Source organism: Poeciliopsis prolifica, unplaced genomic scaffold (assembly GCF_027474105.1).
Source record: "Poeciliopsis prolifica strain line A6 unplaced genomic scaffold, Auburn_PproV2 SCAFFOLD056, whole genome shotgun sequence".
Lineage (NCBI taxonomy): Eukaryota > Metazoa > Chordata > Actinopteri > Cyprinodontiformes > Poeciliidae > Poeciliopsis > Poeciliopsis prolifica.
Window position 1 is genome coordinate 1,925,076 of NW_026562431.1, and position 26,398 is coordinate 1,951,473.

The window sequence follows — 26,398 nt, forward strand, 5'->3', positions numbered from 1 at the left end:
ATCCAAGAAAAAATAAGTTGACTGAAAAAAATACAACCATCTCCGTTTTCCATGTTTTCTGTCAGTTTGAGCAAAGAAACAAAAGGAAAGCAGAAGCCAGGATCTCTTTTTATCCAACAGTTTTATTTTTATGTATGTAGTTTCAAGTAAAAAAACAACAAAAAGACAACCTTTGAGTGTCACTAAAGTAATTACAACATACTCTGATTTATTAGGTTAAGTTACACTCACTAAAGTTAATGCTACTTAATCAGCTAATTTAATGAAAACTAAAAAACAAACTTGAGGCCTGTTTGCGTAGTTTATAAGAAACGAAAACTAATTAGGTTTTACAGTATTTAAGATTTTGTCATTAAAACTTATTCAAAACGATCAAGTTAGTTAAATTGTGTCCACTTCAGATGATCAGATTAAACAAAACAATTTTTTTGGAATCAACTTTGGATAATCAATCTTTGACTGGAAAAAAAAAAGTCAGAAAAACAACTGATAAGAGAAAAGTTTGGACCTGGCGAATCTTATCTGATCGTGTTGAAGTTCGGGTCCAGTTCATCCCGCAGACCCACGGGCCCCTCCCTTCATCAGCCCTTTACTATGTGTGGGCGGAGCCCGGTGGGCGTGGGCCTGTTTAATACAGATGCGCTCCTGGGTGTGCAGCCCTGCGTTCAGCGGCGATCGGACGGTTCGGTTCGGAGCAGAGCGGCGGACGGGAACCATGACTGCACCCGGCAACAGCTACGACGTGGTGGTGATCGGAGCGGGGATTTCAGGTAGGAGGGATGATGGCTGGAGTCCCCGGCGCTGTGGGCGGGGTGGCGGCGCAACTGTTGCACAAGAGCCGCTGGATCACCGCTGGGGAGGAAACGGACACAGAGCGATCCGAGCCGCTTCCCCTGGTTCCGGTTTCCTCCCTCCGCTGCTTCACTGCGGGTTAAGTAAGGGCTAATCAGCCGCTGCGGACTTTGTGTTACATAAGAGGAAGAGGAGGGAAGGGAGGCGTAATCATTGCTGGTGGTGGTGGTGGTCACCTCCTGTCAGAGGAAGCATGGAGAATCTCGGTCTGTTAGAGAGAGAGGCCGAACAGATGTTGTTTAATGTGGGCAGGCTGCTGTGGCTCCACGGCGGACACGAACTCAACAAATCACGGAGATGTGATTAGCCTGCAGGCTGCAAGCTGCAAACTGGCTGCAGCCTGCAGCCTGGAGCTTGGAGCCTGCAGCCTGGAGCCTGGAGCCTGGAGCCTGCAGCCGGGAGCTTGGAGCCTGCAGCCTGCAGCCTGCAGCCTGGAGCCTGCAGCCTGGAGCTTGGAGCCTGCAGCCTGGAGCTGGAGCCTGGCTTGGAGCCTGGAGCATGCAGGCTGGAGCTTGGAGCTTGGAGCCTGCAGGCCGCAAGCTGCCTGGAGCCTGCAGTCTGGAGCCTGGAGCCTGGAGCCTGCAGCATGGAGCCTGGAGCCTGGAGCCTGGAGCCTGGAGCCTGCAGCCTGCAGCCTGGAGCCTGCAAAGTTGTAGGGTTAGGGTTAGGATTAGGGTGCATCCTGCAGCCTGGAGCCAGAGTCTGCTGCTGTTACTATAGCTATTACAACTTTCTGAGGTGTATATGACACTTTCAAACCCAGAATTAGTTTTTTTGAAAAATTTAATTGAATACTCTTGTTTTCTTCTTTTTCTGCTATTTGCAACATTTTGGGGGTCACAAACTATTGTGAGAAAAATGATTTCCCGCCATAAGAACCACCTTCCAGCTGAACTTTGTGTTAATCAGATTGATCAGATAACAGGGCTGAGGTGTTGTATTGAGTGAAGACATAGAGCCCACATATCACATGTTTAAAAATTAATGTTTTGTTTTTTTTTCCCAAAATTGGTGTTTCCATGGAGCAAACTTACTTGCAAATATGAAATTACACAATGATGGAAATTCAACTATTACTGAGTTACCATTTCTTCCTAATTGTAAATGTTAATGTTCTTATATATGTTTATGTAGTACATTTCTGTCATAGTATACATCTTAAACTTCATTCATAATGGTCTTAAAAGTCTTAAATCTGAGTTGGTTAAACTTGCAGAGACCCTGGTTTCGTTCCCAACAGCAGAGCAGGGAGGAATGTGGGTCACTGTCGGGTCAAATACCAGTCAAACGGTGAAAACGGCTCCTGCAGAGGAAACGTTCATTCACCAACAAAACAAGGTGCTGATGTTCCCCATTAGGTCGCCTTAATCACACCGTTTGTTTCACTGAGACCTTCTAACGTCTTCCGATGAGGACTGCAAGTAACAATCAGTGTCCAATCAGAGGACGCGTCCCTGTCCTCCCCTCGCCGTCCCTGTGTTCCTGCCTGTGAGACGGTGGGCCGCCGCTTTCGGAGGAAACGCTCAAAGTGTGTGGCAGCCGAGGAAGAAGAGATGCAGAAACGATGAGGGAGGGGAGAGAAACTCTGCCCCTCGTTTTTATTGCCCCTCAGCAGCTGCTGGCGTGGGCAACTTAATGAGGTAAACACAGGAAGGGACAGGAGGAGCCAAGAGTTTAGCAGGAAACGAAGAACGGGAAATGAGTTTGAAAACAGGGAAGAAAACGGATGTGAAAACGGAAACATGAAGGGAAGTGGTTCGAAAGCAAACCACCGATGAGGCGATTCTCACAAAGTGACTCCTAATAATCCACCAGGGGGAGGATGTGTGGAATGTGTCGACTGATGAACTGGACCAGAATTGGACGTGCCAAGCCAGGAGCAGAGCATTGTTCTGAGCACAGAGAACAGGAAGTGCTTGTGTTTACACATTCAGAAGGACACACTGTATGGTTTATTAGCCTAAACTGAACGTGATTCTGATTAAAGAAAATTCCTCCATCTAAGGCTCAGAGATCAAAAGCACCAACATGTAACCTTGTTGCTGAGCGCAAACATGTGGACTCAAATTCAACCCTTGTTCTAATACATCGGTTGACTCAGTCATATTGACATGAGTGATCCCTGCAAGAAATAAAATCATATGTCGTCTTTTCTTGCTGGTGAATATGTGACAAAAGTGTTTCTGTTGCAGAACACACAGACAGACCACCACAAGCTTTTTTTGCTGTGTTTCTTTAAGCAAGTATTTTTGTAAATCCAACTTGCACCATTTCGCGGTCAAAGGAAACGTAGCTATTGACGCGTAACCAAACGAATCCCCCAGTTTTACAGAGCCGCTTGCAGGACCTGGGGGATTTTTGTTCTTTCTTTAAGAACCTTATAATGACCCTATATTGTAGCAGAAACGTATGGTGGCCACCAGGAAAGACTTTTGGTATTCAAATATGCCGCATTAACTGATCAGTACATTATTGAGAGGTAACGACGCAAAAGAAACATTTTACCCCATACGGGTAAAATATGGGGGCTTCATACAGTTTTAAGAAATGTCTATCATCATTAGATGTACATATCAATCAATAGTTGAAACTTATAAAAAAAACCAACTGCATTCTTTTCCTTTCAATAAAACAAAGCGTCTCTGTGTTTGATCCCTGGAGAAGTCGGGCCTCAACAGAACCGCATTTCAGCCTGAGAGCGGCTCAGCTTGTGGGTCTGCTTTTCTCTTGAATGCTGTTGAATAATCCAGAACCTGGCTCTGATGAGTCACTGCTTGTCAAGGAGGCGCCAGCGTGAAGGCTTCTGAAAAAACACAGGATCAGTCCATCAGTTTACCTACCAGCCTGAGTAAAGAGACCCTCTTGCGTAACGTGTCTGAATCTGAAAACACCATAAATCCAACGCAGTTTACTTTACAGAAAGCTTTTCGCCTCATTGATTATAGTGATAAGTGAGGCAATCAGTTCTGATCCTAACTAGAATACAGCAGGTTAGTTATGGATGGTGCCATAAATTATATTGTTTGCAGGCCGTAAGTAACAGCGGTGATAGGAAATGATTGAACTCTGGATAGTTCACACTGATCACCTCAGTATTGCAGCGTGCCCTTCTCTGTTTTAGTGCGACTGATGAATTTGGGTCCCGAGGACAAAAACACTCAGACAAACAGGGATTTTCCTCCTCAACCTTTTCAGTGTACCTCCCAAAAGTTTGCACTTGCCTGGTCAGGCGACTCCTATGAACATTTTCCTGGAGCACCGTTTGCCTCAGAGCATCTACTGTAATATATTTCATGTGGTTTTTACACTCCAACAACAGGTCAGACCGCCGCCTCACTGCAGCTTTCAAGGAGGCTTTATATCACTCTCCAAAGCCGTCTGCTCTGAAGGTTTTAGTGTTTTCGGGGGTTTTTTATGCAGTTCACATTTGTCAGGCTAAGGTGTCATAATACCTTATTGCTCATTCAGCAAAGCAAACTTACATTTTTCTGACTATCTGTCTAAATACCATCAACGTGGCTCCAGAACCACATCACTGCTTTCTGCTTCCAGCTGTGCAAACATTTTATTAGAGTTGCCAGTTACAGTGTGTGTGTGTGTGTGTGTGTGTGTGTGTGTGTGTGTGTGTGTGTGTGTGTGTGTGTGTGTGTGTGTGTGTGTGTGGGGGGGGGGGTGTGTGTGTGTGTGTGTGTGTGTGTGTGTGTGTGTGTTTCCGTTATTAATTATGTGCATTTGCGTTCCCCCGTGTTTGTCTTGGGTGTGTGTGGCCAGTAAAGTCATGAAGTGTGTGTGGTCATAACCTCAGCCCTGTTAATCTTCTGAATCAAAACACTGATTACATGAAGACATGGAGCTGATGGATGTTTGTACAACTGGAAGTTTCTCATCTCTGTGTGTGTTTCCAGCAGCATGTATGTGGGAGGTGCTCTAGGCTGGAACTGTCAAACTCTTTGAAGAACCATCAAGCTGAATTCATAATCGTTCTACAAAATGTCTGCGTTTTACAGTTGTTCTGTTTTAAACAAAGATGAAAATTCAACAACAACCAGATCCATCTGACTTCTTAAGCTATTGCTCAAATTCAAAAGTACTTTATTAATCCCAAAGGGAAATGAAATGTTGTGACTCATTGATTTAGATTCTTCAAAGAGGTATTGAAGATGGTGATGGCTGTTGGCAGGAAAGGTTTTCTGCAGCAGTCTGTGCTGCACTAAATCTGCAGAAGCCTCTGACTGAAGATGCAGTGTTTTTGTAAGACGGTATCATAAAGAGGATGGTCAGGGATGTCCGTGATTCTCTTGATCTCATGAAGAATCCCTCTGTGCATAATCATCTCCAGAGGTTTCACACTCGACCCCTACATGAACTTTACATGTAACACGACACGCTCAATTACATTTTTATTTTGGAAAAGTCGGCTGTGTTGAACTTTGTGTATTTAGCAAAACTGCGATGGAAACATTTTTTTTTTTTTTTTTTGCTTTACACCAGTCATGTGATCACCAAATGGATGTTGCTACTGGCAGAAATGATGAAGAAGATGACAGGAAGTGTTCGCAGGATGATGGTGCAGCATGTTTTTCATTTTACGATTTATCGCATGAACAAACTAATCTACATGTTTCTTTATTTGTATCAGTGAAAATAGGAATCGGCAGATCAGGTTTTAAAGATCGGTGATTGGCCAGAAAACTGCTAGCAGTTTGTGTTTAGCATGAAAATCAAAATCAGTTGAATCAAATTACAGCAAGCACCTCAACGTTTGGTGCTGTAAGTCTAATTTTATTTAAATTTATGAAAATAACTCACCTATATAATGTTTGACCGAAACTGTAAAGATCCACTGTTTAGGGCCTGAAGAGCCACAAGGGGCCGCAGGTCGCAGACTCCCTGGTCTGGGTCTCTAAATGTTCTGGTTACCACAATGAAAAGGTCAAGTCGTATGCTTGCTTTCTCTGTGATTGACGGCGTTTCGCCTCATTTCGCTGCCGTTAGAAGGCTGCGGTAAACATCTGCTGCCAAGGAACACGAGATGGACCTAATGTGATTGCTCTGCGCTTTGTAAATGCCTCCCCCAGCGTAGATCGATACGAAGCCTGTCGAGTGGCAGGCTCGTCAGTCGGCTCCGGTCGGATCTCTGTTGTTTGTGCCTGCATGTAAATAACACCCTGATCCAGAGGAGACAGGCTCACATTAAGGAGGGAACATGCAGGCGTCTTTAACCAGAGAGACACTAGAGTGACTTTTAGCTCCACAGAGCTGGAAGACAAGATGCTGACGGCGACATGAAACACTGCGGCATGTTTTAGAAGCCACTTTACAGATTTTTGCTCTTTACATTTTTTTTTTAAATCTCCCTTCAACGTTTTATATTATCAACCTAACTGTTAGATATAGATTACCCATGTAAATCTGTGTCCCAGTTCACAAATGATGATTTCAATTATTAAGGGAAAGAGTGATCCAAACCAAGCTGGCTGCTATATAATTGTGGTGTGACACACGTCATAATTCTGCATTGGAAGAATTCAGACGCGTAAACAATGTCTGAAGATTCTGGTTATGAACTTCTAAAAACCTGCCTTCACTTTGGATTTGAAGCTTTGGCATTGAGACGTATTGTGACGACCCCAATGCTGCTTTTAATGCACAAGTTTTAAACTCCTGAGCCAGTCTGCAGCTGTGTGACTGCGTACAGTTTGCAGACTGGTGATGAAAGCCGGACCCGAAGGTTCCGGGTCGGCTCACGTTTTCTCTCCCTGAAAAAAGGCTGATGTGGTTTGGACGCCCTGGGGGGACAGAAGCTGTGAGAGCGAAGAGACGAGTGAGTGAGCAGCAGCAGGGAGATAACGCCACGCGCAGGAAACGGCCCTTCAAGGACAGCAGGGCTGGAACAGTCACATGACCGCGGACCGAGCCGGGAGAAGATCCAACAGGCTCAGATAAACAAGTCCTGCAGGAATGGTTGTATTTACACAAGCTCTCACAGAAACATCTTTGGCAGGGAGAGTCTTTGTGTAAATAACTGTTAAACTGAACTAAATGACTTCTGACTGTAAGAACTGAACGTCACTCATGAGGTCATTGTTCTACATTGTTTGACCCGTCATAGTCACACTCGTCTGTGTGAGCGTGACGAGTCTGAAGAATGTGGACACAAACCGGGCGTCAGATCTCAGTGGTAGGATTTTGTATTTGGTAAAAAAAAACAACAACAAGCCGTTTCATCTGCTAGTGTTAGACTCTCGCGTTTACTTTGGTTGTGTTTACCCAGAATGCTCTGCTTTTGGAACAGTACCTGACGCTCTTGAACCGTGCCAGAGTTCACTTCATCTGGACAGAGACCTGGGTTTTCAGATGGACCAGAGTTCGCTTCGTTTGGTCAGAGTTCACTCGCTCCTCCTGAGTGAACTTTCGACGGCAAACGAGTTGAGATTAAATCCGTGTCGCAACTTAATCTCAGTTCCAAGTTGTTCTTCCAAAGCGGGAATGTGGTTCAGACACACCACTTATCCCGCTTCAGTATTCAGCCTCGGCTCTGCGTTTCAAGGAACCTGCATCTGTTTGATGAATGTCAGCGTCTACGTCTCCATATCGTCTGTGTTATCCCGAGGTGCAGAGAGCCTGGAGCAGCAGGGCTCAGAGGGAGGACTGCTTCCTCACTCCTCACTGTCTCCACCAGCGACCGGCTGACCTTTTCTGTCCGTTTAGGAATTCGCTGGAAACAAACGACAGATCCTACGCAGACGTGAAAACAGACGCGCACCAGCTGCCTTTTTGGTCCAAAAATAAATCAATAAAAAACCCATAAAGTATGACGGACTAGTGTAGCCAGTGAGTAACAGAAAGTGATGCAACGTTATGTAGCGGCCATCAGGCTCTTGTTTCTCATTTCATGTTTATGACGGGTCGCTGCAGACCCTTGGGAGTTCAAAACATGGACACTTCCGGTTTTAACTCGGATATTCATCACAGGAGCAGAGTACAGGCGGTTTGTACAACCAGGTAGATTTTGAGAGGTTGCTAAGGAAACGGTCAAAAACAAAATACCCCAGTCAGCTTTACATTCTTGTATATGACCTTATTGAGCGAGACATTGACTTCTGTGAAAGTTATTGACAGAGCATGTATGTACATTGTAGGCTAAGAGATGTTTATTAGATTATTTATCTATTTTTAAATATAAAAATGACTCATTCCTTATGCATTTTACTAATATGTTCATTTCCCCCTTTGATTTGATTTCTTAAATTATCACAGAGAACATGCAGTGAGAAAATGCAAAAATGTTCACAAGTACATTTCATATGAAAACGCTATTTTAATAGTAACATGTTGTCACCACATTAAATAATAGCCCAAGTGATTGTTTTTTTTTAATTTTTAGTTTGCAGAAATCATTTTTGGCAAAAAAGAAAAAAATCAGGTCATCATTCTAGGAAGGTGTCGATACAGTACTGTACAATTTCATAAGCGAACAGTAATTTAAGTCTTGTACTGACATTGTTCTAGCAAAGTTCAACTTCACCTCGGAGTAGATGTTCATGCCTCCATGTTGCTCCTTTTACACTTAAATTGCACCAGTGAGGGAAAATAAAATGTATTTCTATACTATAGTCTGTTCATTGAGTAACAGAGTTGAACAGAAAAGGTCTTCATCCTAGTTAAGTTAAAGTAGTGATTTATATTTATGTGTGTGTGTATACATATATATAAAAAAATTCCCTTCTCACCCACCGCGGGTGGTTCTTATCCTCTGAGCTCGGGTCCTCTACCAGAGGCCTGGGAGCTTGAGGGTTCTGCGCAGTATCTTGGCTGTGCCAAGGACTGCACATTTCTGGACTGAGATGTCTGATGTTGTTCCTGGGATCTGTTGTAGCCACTGCTCCAGTTTGGGGGTTACTGCCCCGAGGGCCCCGATGACCACAGGCACCACTGTGGTCTTCACCTTCCAGGCCCTCTCCAGTTCTTCCCTGAGGCCCTGGTATTTCTCCAGTTTCTCGTGCTCCTTTTTCCTGATGTTGCAATCACTTGGTATTGCTACATCTACCACAACGGCTTTCCTCTGATGTTTATCCACTACGACAATGTCTGGTTGGTTCGCCATTACCATTTTGTCTGTCTGGATCTGGAAGTCCCACAGGATCTTAGCTCTGGCGTTCTCCACCACCTTTGGGGTGTTTCCCACTTTGATCTTGGGGTTTCCAGTCCATATTCTGCACAGATGTTTCTGTACACTATGCCTGCCACTTGGTTATGTCGCTCCATGTACGCTTTCCCTGCCAGTATCTTGCACCCTGCTGTGATGTGCTGGACTGTCTCAGGGGCCTCCTTGCACAACCTACACCTTGGGTCTTGTCTGGTGTGGGAGATCTGGGCCTCTATTGCTGCTGGAAGCTCCTGCTTCCAGCAGGATATATATATATATATATATATAATATATATATATATATATATATATATATATATATATATATATATATATATATATATATATATATATATATATATATATAAGCTTCACTAATGGAAAGCCATCTCTGTGATCTGAGTGTTATCCCAACAGGACGTCGGGTTTTTAGCAGTGATAGCTGCAGGCATAAACAAGAGACGCAGACAGAAGCCTCTTTGTTTTCCAAGACAGATGCTGCCCTTTTGAGCCGCCAGGTAATGGCATCAATTTAACGGCAAAAGATTTGTGAGCCGTCTCTGGTCCGGCCTGATGCGCTCTCGTAAGCCCGGCTCAACGGGGGGAGTTCGGACGGCTGGGCTGGGCTGAGGCCGGATAAAACCCAGCAAACTGGACTTAAACTGGTCTGAACCCCGCTGGTCTCGACAGGCTTAGTGGGACTCAGGAGGAGCAAGTTGTGGGAAGAGGTGGGGGGGTTGGCGAAGATGTTGAGGGAAGAAGAGAATTTAGGCCAAAGGACAGAAAAATATTTCCACAGATGTGTTAACCTGGTGAGAGAGGAGCGATGGGATCGTCTGTGAGCCGCTCTGTGTGTTTCTGGGACCAAAAACCAGTTCAAAACTCAGATGGAAGATGTTTTATTTCCTTGCTGTACTGAAAGTAAGACACAATAAAATAATCCTGGCCATTTAATGTTGTTGTCAACAGAGTGCTTGCAGGAAAATTAATAGTTTTCAACTGAGATCACAGCAAAAACACAAAATCTTACCAAAGTATCTTTGCTCTAGTTTCCAGTGCAAATGTTATAGTACAGTTGAAATGGGACAAAACTAACTTACAAGTAGATTTCCAGCAAGAAATATGAGCTTTAAATCAATATTATTCATGAAGAAGCAGTGATGGTTGTGAAGTCTAATGGAAGGATCTGTAGTTACGCTCATTTGTGCTCCTAGGATTCACCGTCTACCAGTGAGGCTTGGCTAGCCAGAGATCTGTCTCCCGTCACCAGCACTGGGTCAGACAGTCCATGAGTGAAAGTGAAGCAGAGTCATCTGTGTGTCTCACATGATCGGCACATTAGCTGCCTTGTGATTTATTGCTGAGAAGTTTGCCTAACCCTGCAGTGGTGTTTGTTTTCAACTGTCTTGATTGATCTGTGGTTATCAAAGTAAAGAAAAAAAAACAAAAAACAAATGAACATATTGTAAGCACTTGCGTCTCTCTCCATTGTGTGTTTTTCTGTGTTTTTCAGGTTTGAGCGCTGCAAAGCTGCTGAAAGCAAGTGGGCTGAATCCTGTAGTGCTGGAGGCCAGGGATCGGGTCGGCGGCCGCACCTTTACTGTCCGGGTACGACTGACATGGTCAGCTGTTTGGTACAGCAGGAGTGTATTTCTGTAATAAAGCCTTAAAGGGGCGGTGTCATGCAAAATTGACTTTTTTGAGCTCTATGTTATATCGTTATTCCTGTTATTGTATTATAATGTATCATCGTTTTACATGTATGATGTACATCTACATCATACATGTACATGTAATTATGTACGTGGACATAATTACATGTACACAATGTTTGAAGAATCCTTTAATTTCCCATAGCAACCAGTCAGCTGTACAAAGCACCTGGATGGGCCTAACTTCACCTCCTGCAGTTTCCCATCTACTGAGATCCGTCTCATGGAGCAACCCTCCCCTAAGATTCTCCCACTCGGCTCCTTCAGACTAGCCAGCAGCAATTAGCAAACCCCTGGTGGACCTGTGCGTCTGCTGAGCTCGTTATACTAATTGTCAGAGCAACGCTGGTAAAAATGCTGTTTAAGGGTTAATAGAGGAGCCGCGTTGTGAGGACTTCCCGAAGGCGGAGTTTCACAAAAAGCAGGAGCTTCTTAAAGAGACAGAGACCCAATTTCAAGGCACTAAATTACAGAGCCAAATTTCTTTTACCTGAACATTCATTCTATTTGTGAAAAGACCAGGGAAGAATTTTGGGTTTATTTGAAGCGGTGTACATATAACTGACACGACACCATTATAAACATGAAGCAGTCTTCACAAATGTTTACGACTGTCATGAAGACAGTAAATAAATAACGACACTTAATTCAAAGTTGACACGCTCAGTGGACGTTTTCTACGAACAAAAACATGGACTCAAACTTTCTGGAGATGTTGGAACTCTTGTTTTGTTCTGGTGTTAGCAGAATTTTGTTCTGCCTGATCCTATGTGCTGCAAATAATTGTTACATATGTATTGCTTATAACAGACTCATCTCTGTTTTTTGTACAACATAACTGTCTCCCTCTGTTGCTTCCAGAACAAGGAGACAAAGTGGGTAGACCTCGGTGGGGCCTACGTCGGACCGACACAGAACCGCATCCTACGGTTGGCTAAAGAGTACGGCATTAAGACCTACAAAGTCAACGAGCAGGAATGCCTGGTGCATTATGTCAACGTGAGTCCCTCAGTTTCTTTAAGTCTCCCACTTTTCTTTCTGGACAAACATTAGATGATGTTTTTTCTCCCATCTTCCACATTTCTGCTTCCGGATTCCACTTAAAGCTGTAGATAGCCTGAGACTGTCTGATCATCTAGGCTTTACAGACCCGTTCAATAAAGTCCATTGTTATTGAAAAGTCCATTTATCACCAAGTGGAACAGAAATTCTAGAGTCATTACACACAGACTGATGTTTGAAATCCTTTGTTAATGGTAATAGTGCTGATTTTCTGCTTACTTAATGAAACATGACATTTCAAATTCATCAGATTAATAAAAACCAGAAATGTGGACTTAGTTAAAAGTGTGTTTGAAAAGTTATTTTCGAAAAGTTCTTTTATTCTGCTGAATGAGACTCGTATATTTTAGTTTGTTGACTGTTTCTTTTTGTGTGATCCAACAGTCTGTGACTGGACTGAGCAGCCCATCTGAATTAGCCTTTAGATTTATGACCCAAATCGAAATGATATGCTTGATGGTCAGGCGTGTTTTTAATAAGCCTACAACAAACCAGCACAGAGAAAATTAAGGTGCCATAAAACTTGCTGTCGTTTACTTATCTAGTCTAAACAGAGGAACAGGAAGCTTTAAAAAATGAAAGTAACGTGAATGAACTAATTAGACTTAACTAGTCATGTTGGATCATGATTGGACACGATGTCCACGGCTTTTCTGTATTCCAACAAAGCGTGAGCTCAGCCTTTTTCTTTTTATCCTTCTTTATTTTTAAATACCAAAATGATGTGTCCATTTCTTTCCTAAATGATGAATAGTCAGCTGCATTCTTGTCGTCTGCTTTTTCAAACTTTGTTCATAGTTGTGTTTACAAAAATCAGGTTTTGTGTGACGATTTTAACCTGAAACCAGTTTTAGTGGTTGTAGTGGATATTTAACTGTTTAATGTTAAGAGCTCAAGTAAAGTCACGTTGCAGTGTGGGGGAGAAGTCACTGAAAAACAGGATTTAGCAATGAACAAAGTTGACATTTGAAGCTGTCTTCTGCTAATGATTACCACACTCAGCACGGCTATCATTAAAACATTTGGTCCAGTTTAAAGAGCAAATATTTTAAGAAGAAATATGAAAAAACTAATTTGCAAGTAACTTTTCAGCCAGCTTGTTTTAAGTCAATAAATCCTTTATGTTGATGAAAAGGTGATAGTTCCACCAGAAGAGTAGAAGTGATTTAATCTGCCAGTGGAACCAGCACTTTCTATCAATACTAAGAAATTATGAGCTTACAACAATCTTCTGTATCTTGATGAAAAGATATAGGAGCTTTGAAGCTTTTCAGCTTAAGTTAGCTTTGTTTTTCATCTACGCAATATTTTCACCACGAACTGGACGAAAAATACCTGGTAAGATTTTTCTAGTGCTCACATAAACAACAGCTGGCTGTGTTCTTCCCTCTGTAACACCATCCACACCCAAGAGTCTGGATTAGCATGTTGCTTTCACAGTCGGTCACCGTTCAGGGTCAATTAAACCGAACATGGATTAGTATGGAGGACTTTCAAATTTTGCAAATATAATCTGTGCCATAATCCTTACAGAACATATTCGATTGAGTGTGTGGGAGAGTAAAATCTTAATTTTAAATAATCCTGGTTATTTTGCTTGGCACAGAGTTAGTCACCGTTGCTGTACATGCTCCAATTCTTGTTGCAGTTTGCTAAAAGTTTGCAGTCAGTATCTCTGGATCATTTTTTCCCCTCACGTTGGTCGCACCCTGGGCTACATGATCCTGACCATTAGGGACAGGAGGGCTTAAAAACCAAACCATATTGTCTCAGCCAGCAGGACAGACAGCCTTACTCTCCTCTCCACCATTACTGACCAGGAAGCTAATCTTTGCCTGAGGGATTTCTGTAATGTAGTTTCTTAATTCTTTAAGGAAATGAAAGGCAAACAAAGAGATACCGTTTTGCTTTGTTTTCTCTGTTCTCCGCCTCATATCTCGTTCGGGTGGGTGCACCACTTTCCCTGCCACAGCTGAGCTCCTCCGCCTGATTAAATTAGCCTCTGCTGCCATATACTCTGATAGTCAGGTTGTAAAGCTGAGTAGTGCGGCTGGCAGCTCTCCCACAGGAAGTGCAGGCTGTGCTTCAATCATAAGTGCAGATGTGAACTTTGAGCTTTTGTCCTGAAGGTGTGGACACAATAGCGTGCAAATACACTTCCAAAGCGTTATCTGGAAAATTGTCCAAATGTCCACCACCGCTCACCGTAGCGTTCAGTTAAAGCCGCGGTAATCTCACAGTGCCGGGCTTGTAACGGGGCAAATAGTGCTGTTCGCAATACTATTATCGTATCGTTTATCACGATGAATTTCTTGCACGATTTTAATTTGACGTTGTCGGAAGAAAATTCCAGTTATTGATATTTCAAAACTAAAACTATTGGTATTGTCAGGGTTACTGTTCTAACTATTTTCCGCCTAAGTTTGTTCAGTGATGGTATCAAAAAATATCAATACACCCGAAAATATGCCAAAGCAAGTGACAAACAGCAACGCCACTGTACGTATCGGGATTCAACACCAAAGAAACAACAGGACATTCAGTCCGTTGCATTCAGTGCTGCGTTGTCATTTCTCTATTTGTAATCAAGCTGCACCAGTGATATGATGACTGGTTGCCAGTGCAGCGTGGTTTGGACCCACCGCTGTGTCCATAGCTCTCATGTTCTATTGACCTACTTCAGCTGCTGTCTGTCGTGTCACCAGTGAACACACAAGCGGCGGTGAGAAAAGAAATCCCTCGCTGACTGTTGTTGTCACGTGAGCTCCTGCGTCTCCTTGGCGCAGCACTCACGGCTTCCTGGCTGGTTTCCATGGCAGCCGTCCTCATCAAAAGCTGCTCAACAAGACGCCTCTGAGTGGATGTTTTTGTGTGTCAGTGTGGCTTCGTATTTAAAACAGTGTAAGGGCCATTTTTCTAACCACTGCTATGTTGTGGGGACCGACTGCTTTGCTCCTCATGCTGCTTTGGGTTCGGTTATAGAAACGAATCAAAAAATGAATTGGAGTCAATGCCACGTCCACGTGAAGATAGACAGAACCACTATGTGTGTGTGTGTTTGTGCTTTCATTCTTTTGAACAGCTGAACTCTGCAGAAACCTGGGAGAATCTGATTGGTTGGATGTCCGTGTTGAATATTGAACAACTGTCCATGTGTCTGAGTCCAAACACAGGCCGCTTTAAGATTTACACCATATAACCTCAAGTGAAAATAGTCAATTCTATTTTGCTGTCCTAATGTATTACATGGTCTAAATGCTGTATTTGGAGCAGAAATGCTGTTGTTTGAAACGATATGCTAACAGTGGCTATCCCCAGACTTCTATAAGAAGTTTTTCCATTTTCTTGTTTTTGTTGCCATTTAAGTTCCTTTTTTTTCATACTTTAATAACTGACTGCTTGCTCCGGCTTATGGTGCATGTAGACAAGGCTGGTTTCATTTGTACAACACCAGCGACAAATAATTATTAAAAGTAAAAGTACATTAAAACAATCACAATAAGTTTGAGGCATGACTTGAATCATCTATTTTTTGTAAAGTGCTTCAAGATGACATTTTTTTGTGAATTGGTGCAATATGAGTGGACTGAATTGAATGAAAGTGAACTGATTTGAATAGAACTAACAACTGAACCGGCAGGCTGCCCGGTACAAGTGGTGTAATGCCGTCCAATCTAGCTTGGCCTGAGCTATGCAGTTCCTGTAGAAAGCAAACAGAAGTGACCCAAGAACACAGCCTTGAGGAACCCCATGTTTGAGCTTTATTTGTTCAAACTTAAAGGAGGTGGCAAGTTTATAAAAGGCTGTCATTCTTGGACAAAGAGCGTTTGGAAATTAAACTTATGGAATTTAAAACAAGGAATGTCTCGGTTGTAAAGATTCCAACAAAGCTTGAATTTTGAGTCGTACAGAAGCGCGTCAGAAAAATGAAGCCAAAAGGATGGCGGCATCCGAATGCTTCCTATCATCCTAATGTTGCTTCATGAAGGCTGATGTTTACAACATCTGGCTGTCGTTTTTTTTTCTGGTGAAACCGGGACTTTGTAGTAATCTAGCAAGCCTTTGTGTAATTAGGGTTAGCTTTCATGCAAGCCGCCAAGCTAATCAGCTTTTCTGTTGCAGATTCTAATCCTAAAGGCCAGAGCTGGTTTCCTTCATCAGCCAACTAGTGTCTAACAGGCAGTGCAGCTCCGCACTGGACTCACTATCAGAGGGGAAACTCTCTGAATAAATACGTTGCTCCTTATCAGAGATTGGGAAAGAGCCCTGCTGCTCCCTCTGTACCGTGGAGAGTTCTGATGGGTTGAGCAGCTTCTGTTCCTCTCTGTGGAGGCTCATGCTTTGTAAGGCCTTGAATCACGTCTAGAGTAATTCATGGGAGTTTTACGGCGCATTCACTGTTTGATCCGCTTTCGTTGAAAACTCGGGTCTTGGTTTGGTTGAAGTAAACTCTGGTGCGGGTCAAATTTGTTTTGAGAACAGCAAGTGGAGCGGAGAGCGCTCCAAAAGCAGGCAGTGGACTCTAGCACAAGGCATTTTGGGTAAAACCAACCAAAGCAAGCTAGCAAGTTTGCGCTGACGGGAGAAATAGCTGCTGATCTTCAACCAATTGGAAAAGAGAAATCCGATCAGTGGTTCTTGGTGCAGCGCCGCCACAGGCGAGGAGGGGAACGGGTCTCTCAAAGGGTTTGGTTGGTTTGACTCTGCAGTGTGAAAGAGAACCGGCTCAAAAATGACTCCTCATTTATAACTCACTTTACGAGCTGAAAAAAAAAAATCCAATGAAAAGAAATTATGATGCCGACATAAATGACAGGAAAAATGGCTGTGTTGGATTTGTGTACACATTTCTGCCTCGGTTCTAATCATAGTGGTTTTTGGATTTGAGTTGTGGGCTGTTGCATAATTCTAGCACCGGACCAGGACTCAGTATCTGAGCAGATCCAGTTAATGTGACGTTTGAGCCGCTCCATCCTGGAGAGCCGCTGTCTGTTCTGACTGACCTGCGGCTCACTGATGTGGAAGGACAGCGGCAGTCTTTCTCCTCCCTCCGCTCTCCGTCTGTCTATTCAGTTGGCCAGCGTAACCATGGTGAGGGATCACAGCACCAGGTAATAAACATGCTGTTCCTCATCCTCTGCAGGTGTAAAAAAAAAAAAAAAAAGACAATATCGCCAAATATTTTGTGGATTTCAGCTGAAAGGGAAATTCACGTTTTACCTGGAGCCGTTGCAGAAACAATAATACTGGTTTATTTTTTTTATAACCAATCTTTTATTTCTGCACCTTTGAACCATCTGGGGTCTGCAGCCACAAGTGACCCTTTATGTCCTCTAGTTTGGCTCTTAGTAACTATTGAGCAACTTTTTAAAATGTAAGAGTAATAAAGAAATGTTGTTGCACTAAATTCTCTATCTAAGTACCTTGGATTTAGAGTTTTGCAGTATTTTTTTTAATGCAGCAGCATATTAGAGCAAAAAAACCCAAAAAACTCTCAAGTTTTAAGATCAATCTCAGAAATTGTCCAAAAAAAAATAAACAAAAAAACCAAACTTGTCCCTCTAACAAATTTTCTCTACATTTTCATCTCAAAATGTTAGACTGTTACTTTTGAAACTCAAAACTTTTCTTTATTAAATTTTTTTTAGGAAAGTTTTCTTTGGCAGAAATTTAGCCCTACTCTATTGTTCTATCTACATTGGCTTAATGCGCCGTCGTTTATTTTATTTTATATTTTATTTGGTCATTAAAAAAAAAAAAAACATGTCGATTTTGTTCTCTCAGCCGGACCAAATACAAAAAATGTCTCTTTTAGCTGTGAAGGCTGCTGACGGCTGGGTTTGGATGAATGAGATGCGACAAAAATCATGTTAATAAATGACAGAAAGGGCTCAAATTCAAAAATGGCCTCTGAATAGATGTGTTCCTGTAGACTGCACAGTGCGTGCTGTCAGAAGCAGCTCAGGCCCGGTTCTGCTTGGAGGCCCGGCCTGAGGGTCGGCTCAGGAGGCCCAGGCTGCTGTTTTATACGACAAGTGAACCAAGCACACATTCAAATTCTTCAGTGGACAGAAGAGAATAAAAATACCCCGGTGCAAAACTTTTACTGTCACATGCAGCCTGTTGTTCAACTGAACCGGCTGTTGTGTCGACCTGTCGCTGCAGGTAAATGAGCTTTTGCTCATTTCTGTGCTGCCTGGATTTTTGGACTTGGTTTTGCTGACTTCATCATCAAAAACCTCATTTGTTCATTTCAACCCGAGTCCTCAATGATGTCCTCGCCACCACTCACCGCACCTCTTGACAGAACGGTTTTTATTATTATTCCTGTTCTCTGATGTTTTAAGAATCGTTGAAAGAGAATTTTGTTTGCATTCAACTTACCTGGTAAACTAAAAGTTAAGTGAATCTTGTCCACGTTAACCACATTATTAACAATGTTGCAGAAAAATTTCTCATTGACCAGAGGGGGGCTCTTTGAATTTTTGACCTGCAACTGGTTTGGAGAAACGAGTTTCCAGAGTCGTAAAAGAGAAATGGCTGATTGTTTGAGTTTGGCACCGGACACTGGGACATGTGAGCGAATCCAGGGTCACAGAAGGTTTATCCAAAGCAATCTGAGCTTTTAAAGTTCAGTCAATTGAGTTTCAGCATTTTAACAAAAGAAATAAATAAATAAACGACGTCTGCAGTTACAACATTCCCAAACCGATTTTATCTGTCGACAAAGGCTGATACCTGCTAGCATTCAGTTATTGTTTAATATCAAAACGGGGTTTTATGAGCAGAAAACAGCTGGTGAAAGATCAAGTCAAATCTTTACAAGGAAAAATGAGGCTGATGTGGTTTTATGTAAGCAAACCAAATTAAACGACAGTGAATTACATTGAACAGCCAGTAATGGTTTGAAAAGACTTCTGGTCCCAACCACTGCAAAATGATGAGTTTCTCTGATTTGACTTTTGCAGGTTTGAGTAAAATGAACTTTGTTCCTTTATTCTGTGACCTCCTGACAACATGTCTCTGAAATTCCAAGCAAAAATGTTGGTTTTATTTGCAGAAAATGAGACATTGTCAAAAAGATGCAGAGCTTTCAGACCTGAAATAATGCAAAGAAAACAAGTTCATATTCATTTGGAAACAACAAAACTAAAGTTTCAAAAACTCAAGAAGAGTTCAGGAATCAGTATTTGGTAGAATAATCAGAAGGTTTAAATATTTTTGTCTTAAATTTAAGTGAATGTTGCATTGAAAACGTCTGTAAAAGTCTTGAACTTGACTTGAAGAAGACCTGCAGGGTGTCAGCGGGACGATCTAACGGTCACTGGAGGTCGGCCGTAAACCAGAGTGAACGTGGAATCTGCACGTTTCCACTGAAGCTTATCTGTCTCAATTTGTGCCCACTCATCACTTTTTCCCAATGTGGCACATAAACAGCAGGTGGTCCCATTCAAACGGTGTGTGGAGATATGGAGGCTGTTATCTGGAGTCGTAAAATATTATGCAAGTCCTTCCTCTTTCGTCCACACGAGACAGGAGTCCTGATCAGTCACTCTGACTCAGCAATCTGGAGGTCAGTCGGAGGACAAAGGGCAACCGCTATGCTAATCTGAACAGGTCACGCACATTCAGCAAATTTACATTATGGAGTAAAGGGGATTCCAGGTCAAGCTTCCAGTCCAGAACGGAGGTTCATGAGGAATAAAGTTTAGTTAAACTGAAAATGCTCTGAACTGATTGGGATTCAGAACTTTGATGGAAGTTGGTCCTATCAGGTGTTTCTTGGCTAATATGGTTTGTGTTGTATTCCATTCAAGTTGTTGAGAAAAATATATGTTGGTCATTTTGACGCTGATATTTAATAGCTTTGCCATGGAGAAGACATGAGAGGAGTTGTGGTTCAAGGTGACTGCAGTCAGAGAGTATCGGTGGAATTGATGGTTCCAATATGGCAGCCAATACTTACATCGACTGTCTGTCTCTCTGTAAACAATCTTATCTGCCTCCATTGTAAATCCCGCGATAAAGGAAGCAGTCTTCAGTGATTTATCAAGTTTCGGGGGAGATGATAACGGTGTTTTTTATCAATCGGACAGGGAAAGTCGTACCCGTTCAAAGGCTCCTTCCCTCCCATGTGGAACCCCTTCGTCTACATGGACTTCAACAACCTCTTCAGGACGATGGACGAGATGGGCCAGGAGGTGACGCTACGCTCAGTCTGGATCATTCACATCGCTGTTTGCTGCAGCTCTCTCATGCTGCCGTCTGAATTTGTAGATTCCCAGAGAGGCGCCGTGGAGAGCTCCCCGTGCCTTAGAGTGGGACAACATGACCATGCAGGAGCTGATCAACAAAATCTGCTGGACCAGGTGACAGAACTGAAGATTTCCAGTTCAGCTTTGTTTCGTTTTTTTCAATCTCTCTAAACTTTGTAGCATCCTAAAACATGCCTCCGGTTTGCAAATGCCACATAAATAAAATCATACCACGTCCAAATATTTCCTAAATGCACGTGGGTCAGTGTCACCATGTCAGTAACCTCGTTTTCTCCTGTCTTAAAAAAATAATAAGATCATTAAAAATGTCAATTATTCAAAACGTTAAGCAAACAGTTGGAACCAGATATTTAAATACACTGTCAACCAGGTTGCCAGCCAGAACAATGACATATTACCTTACTTTTATTTCTTTACTAGATGTCAAACACATCTAGTATTGACCTGAGTTGAAAGGTCACGCAGACAGGAAGTCTCACACAGAGGGATCTGTCTGAAATGGGGTTTTTTTCTGTTCATAAAAATTGTAGCCAATGAAAAAAAAGTTTTGCAGAAACTGAGAATTTGATGTTAGACCAATTGAAAAGCATCATTAGAGATGGAAATAAAAAAATTAAAAAAAAGATCATATTGGTGCAGGAAGCCATGTGCTTCATGTATTTTTGTCATTGCCCTGTTTCCCTCCACAGTGCAGTTCGCCGCTTCGCCACCTTGTTTGTCAACGTGAATGTGACCTCTGAACCCCACGAGGTGTCGGCCCTGTGGTTCCTCTGGTACGTGAAGCAGTGCGGGGGGACGATGAGGATCTTCTCCACCACCAACGGGGGGCAGGTGTGTGTGCTGGGCCAAGTTTCTGTCATCCAAATGGAAAACCTCCACGTTAAAGGGGTGGTATCATGTAAAATCGACTATTTTTAAGCTTTAGATTATGTTATTGTCTTATCCCTTCAACAAAAACATTGCTATAACTCTTTTATGCATGTTTGAGAAAACATTTAATCTCCTGTGGCAACCATTCACAGGGGTGCCTCAGCGCTTGCGCTGATCAAGCTCTGCCTTTTCCACAGAGCTCCCCCTCAGCTGCAGTTTCCTTCTGCTCTCAGCTCCTTCAGACTAGCGGCGGCAGCAGTTAGCAAACGCCTGATGGAGCTGAGCATTTGCTGATCTTATCCTAAGAATGATGATAAAGGCTAAATGGGGAAACCGTTGCGTTGGAAAGAGCAGGAGCTTCTTAAAGAGACAGAAGCCAAATTTCAAGGCCTTATATTGCAAAGTTCCATGTCTTTTAAGTCTCATCCAAGGTACACAGAACAACTGACGGTAATGTAGTTCTTCATTGTGCTAATTGGTATAAAACGCATAACACCGCCCCTTTAAATGAAATTAAATGTGAACCTGTTTGGGGCCGTCAGTGACAGATCCTGAATTGGTCTCGGTGTTTTTTTGTCCGCACTGCGTCGGCTCAGCTTCATTCCAGGCCTAACAAAGGCTTCTTTCTGGTGGTGCTGGTTTCCTGAGTTCACTCCCTTCCAGAGCTCAGTGTCCCCTCGTTGCCATAACGACCGGGGCCTGGAACTGTGTCTCTGTAAACCACTAATGTCGCTTTGCAGTTTTCAAGTTCTAAAATTTACACAAAATGCAAAATGATGCATGAAGCACAGCGGGGTGCAGCCACTGCAGCTTTTGAAAAAAAAAATCAGTTTCAGGTATTTATTTCTTTTTAAACCGTGATGATTAATGTCTCGCTCGGTTCTCTGCCAGGACCGATTCAGGTTCAGTTTTTAATTTATTTGCGTCTCACTGGCGAATTGTACCCAGAGGCCAGAATGGAATCCGCCCGCCGCGGTTAGCGATCGGGGAAGGCAGAGACGCCGACGCCAAGCACATGGAAAAGGTCGCTGCCTAATCAATTTTGTGAGTCAGAGCGCTGGCAGCGCCTTGTCTCTCTCTGGCCCCCCGCCTCCCCCAAACCGCAGACTGTCTTCATGATTTAGCAGCTGGTGGCCTGAGCTCTGCACACGCAAATTTGCAGCAAAGGGAAAGGAAGACAAGTGAAGATAATAGAGCAGAACATTTGGGAGGGCAGCAGATTTGATCAAATCCTCCACTGTTTGGATTGACACTTTTAAAAATCACTGGAAAATCTCTTTATGTATACAATCATTATGCATACATAATGATTGTACAGCAAGACTGTAACAAAACGACAGTAAAACTGCATTAGAATTACAGTAAACTTGTAACAGAACTGCAACAAAATTAACAAAATTGCAGCAAAACTGTAATATAATTCTGCAAAACTAAGTGTTACAGTAAAGCTAACAAAATTCCAGTAAAAAAAAAAAAAAAAACCCAACCTCAACTCCTCACAGTAATTCTTGAATCCCTCTAATGGAAGCGCAGAGGTTTTTAATATTCATCTTGACCTTTAGTTTTTCTAAACTTTCCCTCTTAGGTGGTTTGTTTCATTTCTAAGCTCCTCTGCACACACTTGACAAACGTGTGACGTCTGAGGTGTGCAGGTGTTTCACCTGAACGTTTTTCTGACCGGCGTTCTCTTGGTCGTCCGGTGAAGGAGAGGAAGTTTGCGGGCGGCTCCGGTCAGATCAGCGAATGCATGGCCAAGGAGCTGGGCGACAGGGTGAAGCTGCAGTCGCCCGTCTACAGGATCGACCAGACCGGAGACATGGTGGTCGTGGAGACGGTGAACAAAGAGACTTACACGGTGAGTGGAACCAAACCGCCGGGACGAGGAATCGACATAAACCGCAACGTCAGAGAAGATGGGCCGCCATGTGAAGCAGAATACAAATTATTTATTGATCATTTTCAACCTGAGTTCAGGTGAAGTCACTACAAAACAAGACATTTAAATGGACAAACTTTATTGTTTTCTTTTAAACTACTCACCTATTTGCATTTTGATGTCTGCAACACCTTCTAAATCAGTTTCATGGCAAACCTCAATGAGCTTTTGGGAACTCCTTGTTGAAGCTTTTGTATTTTTGAATTTTTTCTCATCGTTGTTTGAGATACTTCAGCGGCTCAACGGCCTCGGCTGCCGTATTTTGTGCTTCACAATTCAACAAACCTTTTCAAAAGTCACGGCTGATCAGCGCCGGTTCCTCCAGGTTCCTCCAGATTCTCTGAGTCTTTTGGTGACACTTTGAACTGCAGACCATGAAATCCCTAAACTCCCTGCAGTTGCACTTTGAGGGCCGTTGCTCCTAAAACGTCGGAACCGTTTGCTCTCAAAGCAATGAACCTCTTGTGAGCGTCTGAGCCTTTGGAGGACGCTTCCTCTGTCCCCCATCCCGACTCACCTGATTCTGGTTCACAAACGAGAGATTTCTTCTGAGTATTTTTCAACTTTCCTACTTTCTTGTTGCCAATATTTTTAAGAACGTGTTGCCGGCGTCAAATTCCAGATATTTGCATGACTGCAATAAAGTTTCCCCTTTGAACATTAAACATTTTGTCTTTACAGAGAGTTCAGTCAAATTCAGGTCAAAAGAAACTTTAAAATTATCATGTTCTGCTTTTATTCATCGTCCCAAATTGACTGGCGTTGCCTCATTTCAACCACATGTGGCTTTTAAATTATTTTATTCAGTTGCTGTTTGACTCATAACTTTAGTTTTTTCATTCGTTTCTACTCCTCCCTCTTTCTTTTTGTAATTTTATATGTATTAATTGGAATTAAACTTGGACGTGTTGCATAACCTGAGAGCAGAAGCACAAATCTCAGAGGAGAGAAGGTTTGTGTTTTGCTGCCCTCTGCTGGCCGTGTCCGTCCTGAATTGTTCCTCTGGCTTTCCTTCGCTTCAGGCCAGATACGTCGTCGTGGCAACGCCGCCCGCCCTCAACCTGAAGATGCACTTTAACCCCGAGCTGCCGCCCCTCAGGAACCAGCTGATCTACCGCGTGCCCATGGGCTGCGTCATCAAGTGCATGGTCTACTACAAGGAGAACTTCTGGAGGAAGAAGGGTACGGAGAGCGGGACGGGGGTGGCCAGGGGGCGGCCGGGGGGCAGGAGGCGGCCAGGGGGGCTGCGTCCCGGTCGGCTGGTTCTAACGTTTGGTCTGGTCAGGTTACTGCGGCACCATGGTAATCGAGGAGGAGGGGGCTCCTATAGGCCTGACTCTGGATGACACAAAGCCTGATGGGACCGTTCCTGCGATCATGGGGTGAGCCGCCAGTTACACAACACCAAAATGTTCCAGAGAGAAAAAAAGGGGGGAAAGGTGTTTTTCTTACCACATTTTAAAGACTTAAAAAGTTATTTAATTATTTATGTCAGACATGGTAGAAGTATAAAATCACTTACTTGGACAAGGAATGCAAAAGACATATTTTTGTACAAAAATCTCAACATTTCAGATTATGAAAGTCATTTTTATTTCTGATGAGGAAAACTTGAGGAAAAATAAAACGACAGCTTTCAAATAGTGATTTCTTTTGCGAATAGAAAAGAACAACAACCTGACCCGAAGTGACAGGACTGCCTCATAATGAACTAAACATGATGAACCACAATTTTGGAAAACGCACTTCAGTTCTACAAACAAATTTCCTGAGCTGTAAACTGAAAAAAGTCATTTAAAGGGGCGGTATGTTGACACATAGTGACATTTTATAGCACAATCAGTCACTATGTTACCTTCAGTTACTATAAAAATACTCCATATCACGTGGCGCTGATCTAAATAAATATAAATATATAAATCTACATCTCTCCCTCTTCCTGCAGGTTCATTCTGGCTCGCAAGTGCAGAAAGCTGGCAGACCTGACCAAAGAGGAGAGGTGAGGAAACACGCCGGCGACCGGCCGTCAATCTCCCCCCAGGCCGCAAGCCAGCTTTAGCCTGAACTTTGTGTTTGTTTTCGCTCAGGCTCAGGAGGATCTGTGAGATTTACTCCAGAGTGCTGGGCTCAGAGGAAGCTCTCCACGTGAGTCAGAACCACGAGCAGCAACACGGCAGAACGGCCAACCCGCCTCTCACACGGCCTCTGGTGTCTTTCAGCCGGTGCACTATGAAGAGAAGAACTGGTGTGAGGAGGAGTACTCCGGCGGCTGCTACACAGCTTACTTTCCTCCTGGAACCCTGACTCAGTTTGGCAGGTGAGTTATCCGCAGCCCACGCGCTTCTTGTTGCAGATGTTGAGTGTTCAAACCTCTGCTGCTGCGCAGGGTTAAAGGCTGAGGAGCGAAGTGAGTTCAGGTTCAGTTCTGGTTCAAAGGGTTTAAGGGTCCAAAAGCCGGTTTCCTTCTTACTTGCCTTCCATTCATTCATTCATTCATTCATTCATTCATTTTGAATGGGTCTATCTCCAGCAGGGTCAACCTGGACAGGTCATCAGTCTGTTGCATACTTGTCATTCAATTCAATTCAAATTCATAATACTTCATTAATCCCCAAGGGGGAAATGAAATATTCAATTAAGTATAATATTTTGTAATATAAATTAAATAGAAACCTGTGCTGGAAATCTAATGTGTTGGCAAAATGTAGTGCAGTTAAAGTTCCTTTTATTATTTCTGCTTCTGTTTATTTAATGTTTATTTAATCTTCATTTTGTTGTCCCGGTAATTATTGCAATAAATGATAGTATTGTTGTCTTGACACTATTTTCAAGTAATTTATTGATAATACTTACAATAATTATTAATAATGCACGTTTGTTCTCTCAGAGTTTAATAAACTTTAATTTGTAAAAACTTAACACTTGAACTGGTAGGTATTATAAGTATCCAAAACTAAACATGGCAACCAAAAATAACAAATAAAAAAAACCCACTTACAACCTAAACTGTAAATAAAATGAAATGACGTCTCTGAACAAGTTTACCCTTCAAAAAAACAACAATCATTAGAATAGAAATTAATTAATTAATTGGTCAGGCAATTAAATAATTACAAAAGTATACAAACTTAAGATTTCTTACATTTTTAAACTTCTAAAGAGAATGTCTGAAGTTTTCTCTTTTTATCAGCTCTTTTTAAGTTCACCAAAATCTACATTCAAAAACCTTCATCCTACAAACGCAAAATCCCATTTCATTTAGTTAAAAAGGAAGTATTCTCATTTCGTCTTCTGAGGATTTTGCGCTGATTCCTTCGGTGGTTCTTGGCGCAGCGCCGCCGCAGGTGAGGAGGGGAACAGTTTTTTCAAAGGGTTTGGTTGGTTTGACAATGCAGTGTGAAAAGAACTGCAGCAACTGAAAATGTAACAAATGTCGCAACTTTGGTCCCAAATTTAACCACGTCTAACAGACTGTCAGGTGTGAAAACATTCTTAGTTTTAATGTAGTTAGTGTTAGACTCTTCTTTATGCTTTGCATTAT

General features: G+C 42.7%; 1 protein-coding gene across 1 annotated transcript in view; it reads left to right on the forward strand.

Annotated features, from left to right (window-relative positions):
* Positions 1–669: 669 nt before the first annotated feature.
* Positions 670–26,398, forward strand: part of mao (monoamine oxidase) — a 30,619-nt gene continuing 4,890 nt past the window's right edge. Inside the window, exons 1-12 of the mRNA XM_055059882.1 lie at positions 670–770; positions 10,515–10,609; positions 11,575–11,712; positions 19,872–19,976; positions 20,053–20,144; positions 20,741–20,882; positions 22,627–22,776; positions 23,880–24,039; positions 24,143–24,239; positions 24,803–24,856; positions 24,945–25,002; positions 25,077–25,174. Coding sequence (XP_054915857.1) covers positions 716–770; positions 10,515–10,609; positions 11,575–11,712; positions 19,872–19,976; positions 20,053–20,144; positions 20,741–20,882; positions 22,627–22,776; positions 23,880–24,039; positions 24,143–24,239; positions 24,803–24,856; positions 24,945–25,002; positions 25,077–25,174 — 1,244 coding nt within the window. The 5' untranslated portion in view covers positions 670–715. The remainder of the gene's footprint in view (positions 771–10,514; positions 10,610–11,574; positions 11,713–19,871; positions 19,977–20,052; positions 20,145–20,740; positions 20,883–22,626; positions 22,777–23,879; positions 24,040–24,142; positions 24,240–24,802; positions 24,857–24,944; positions 25,003–25,076; positions 25,175–26,398) is intronic.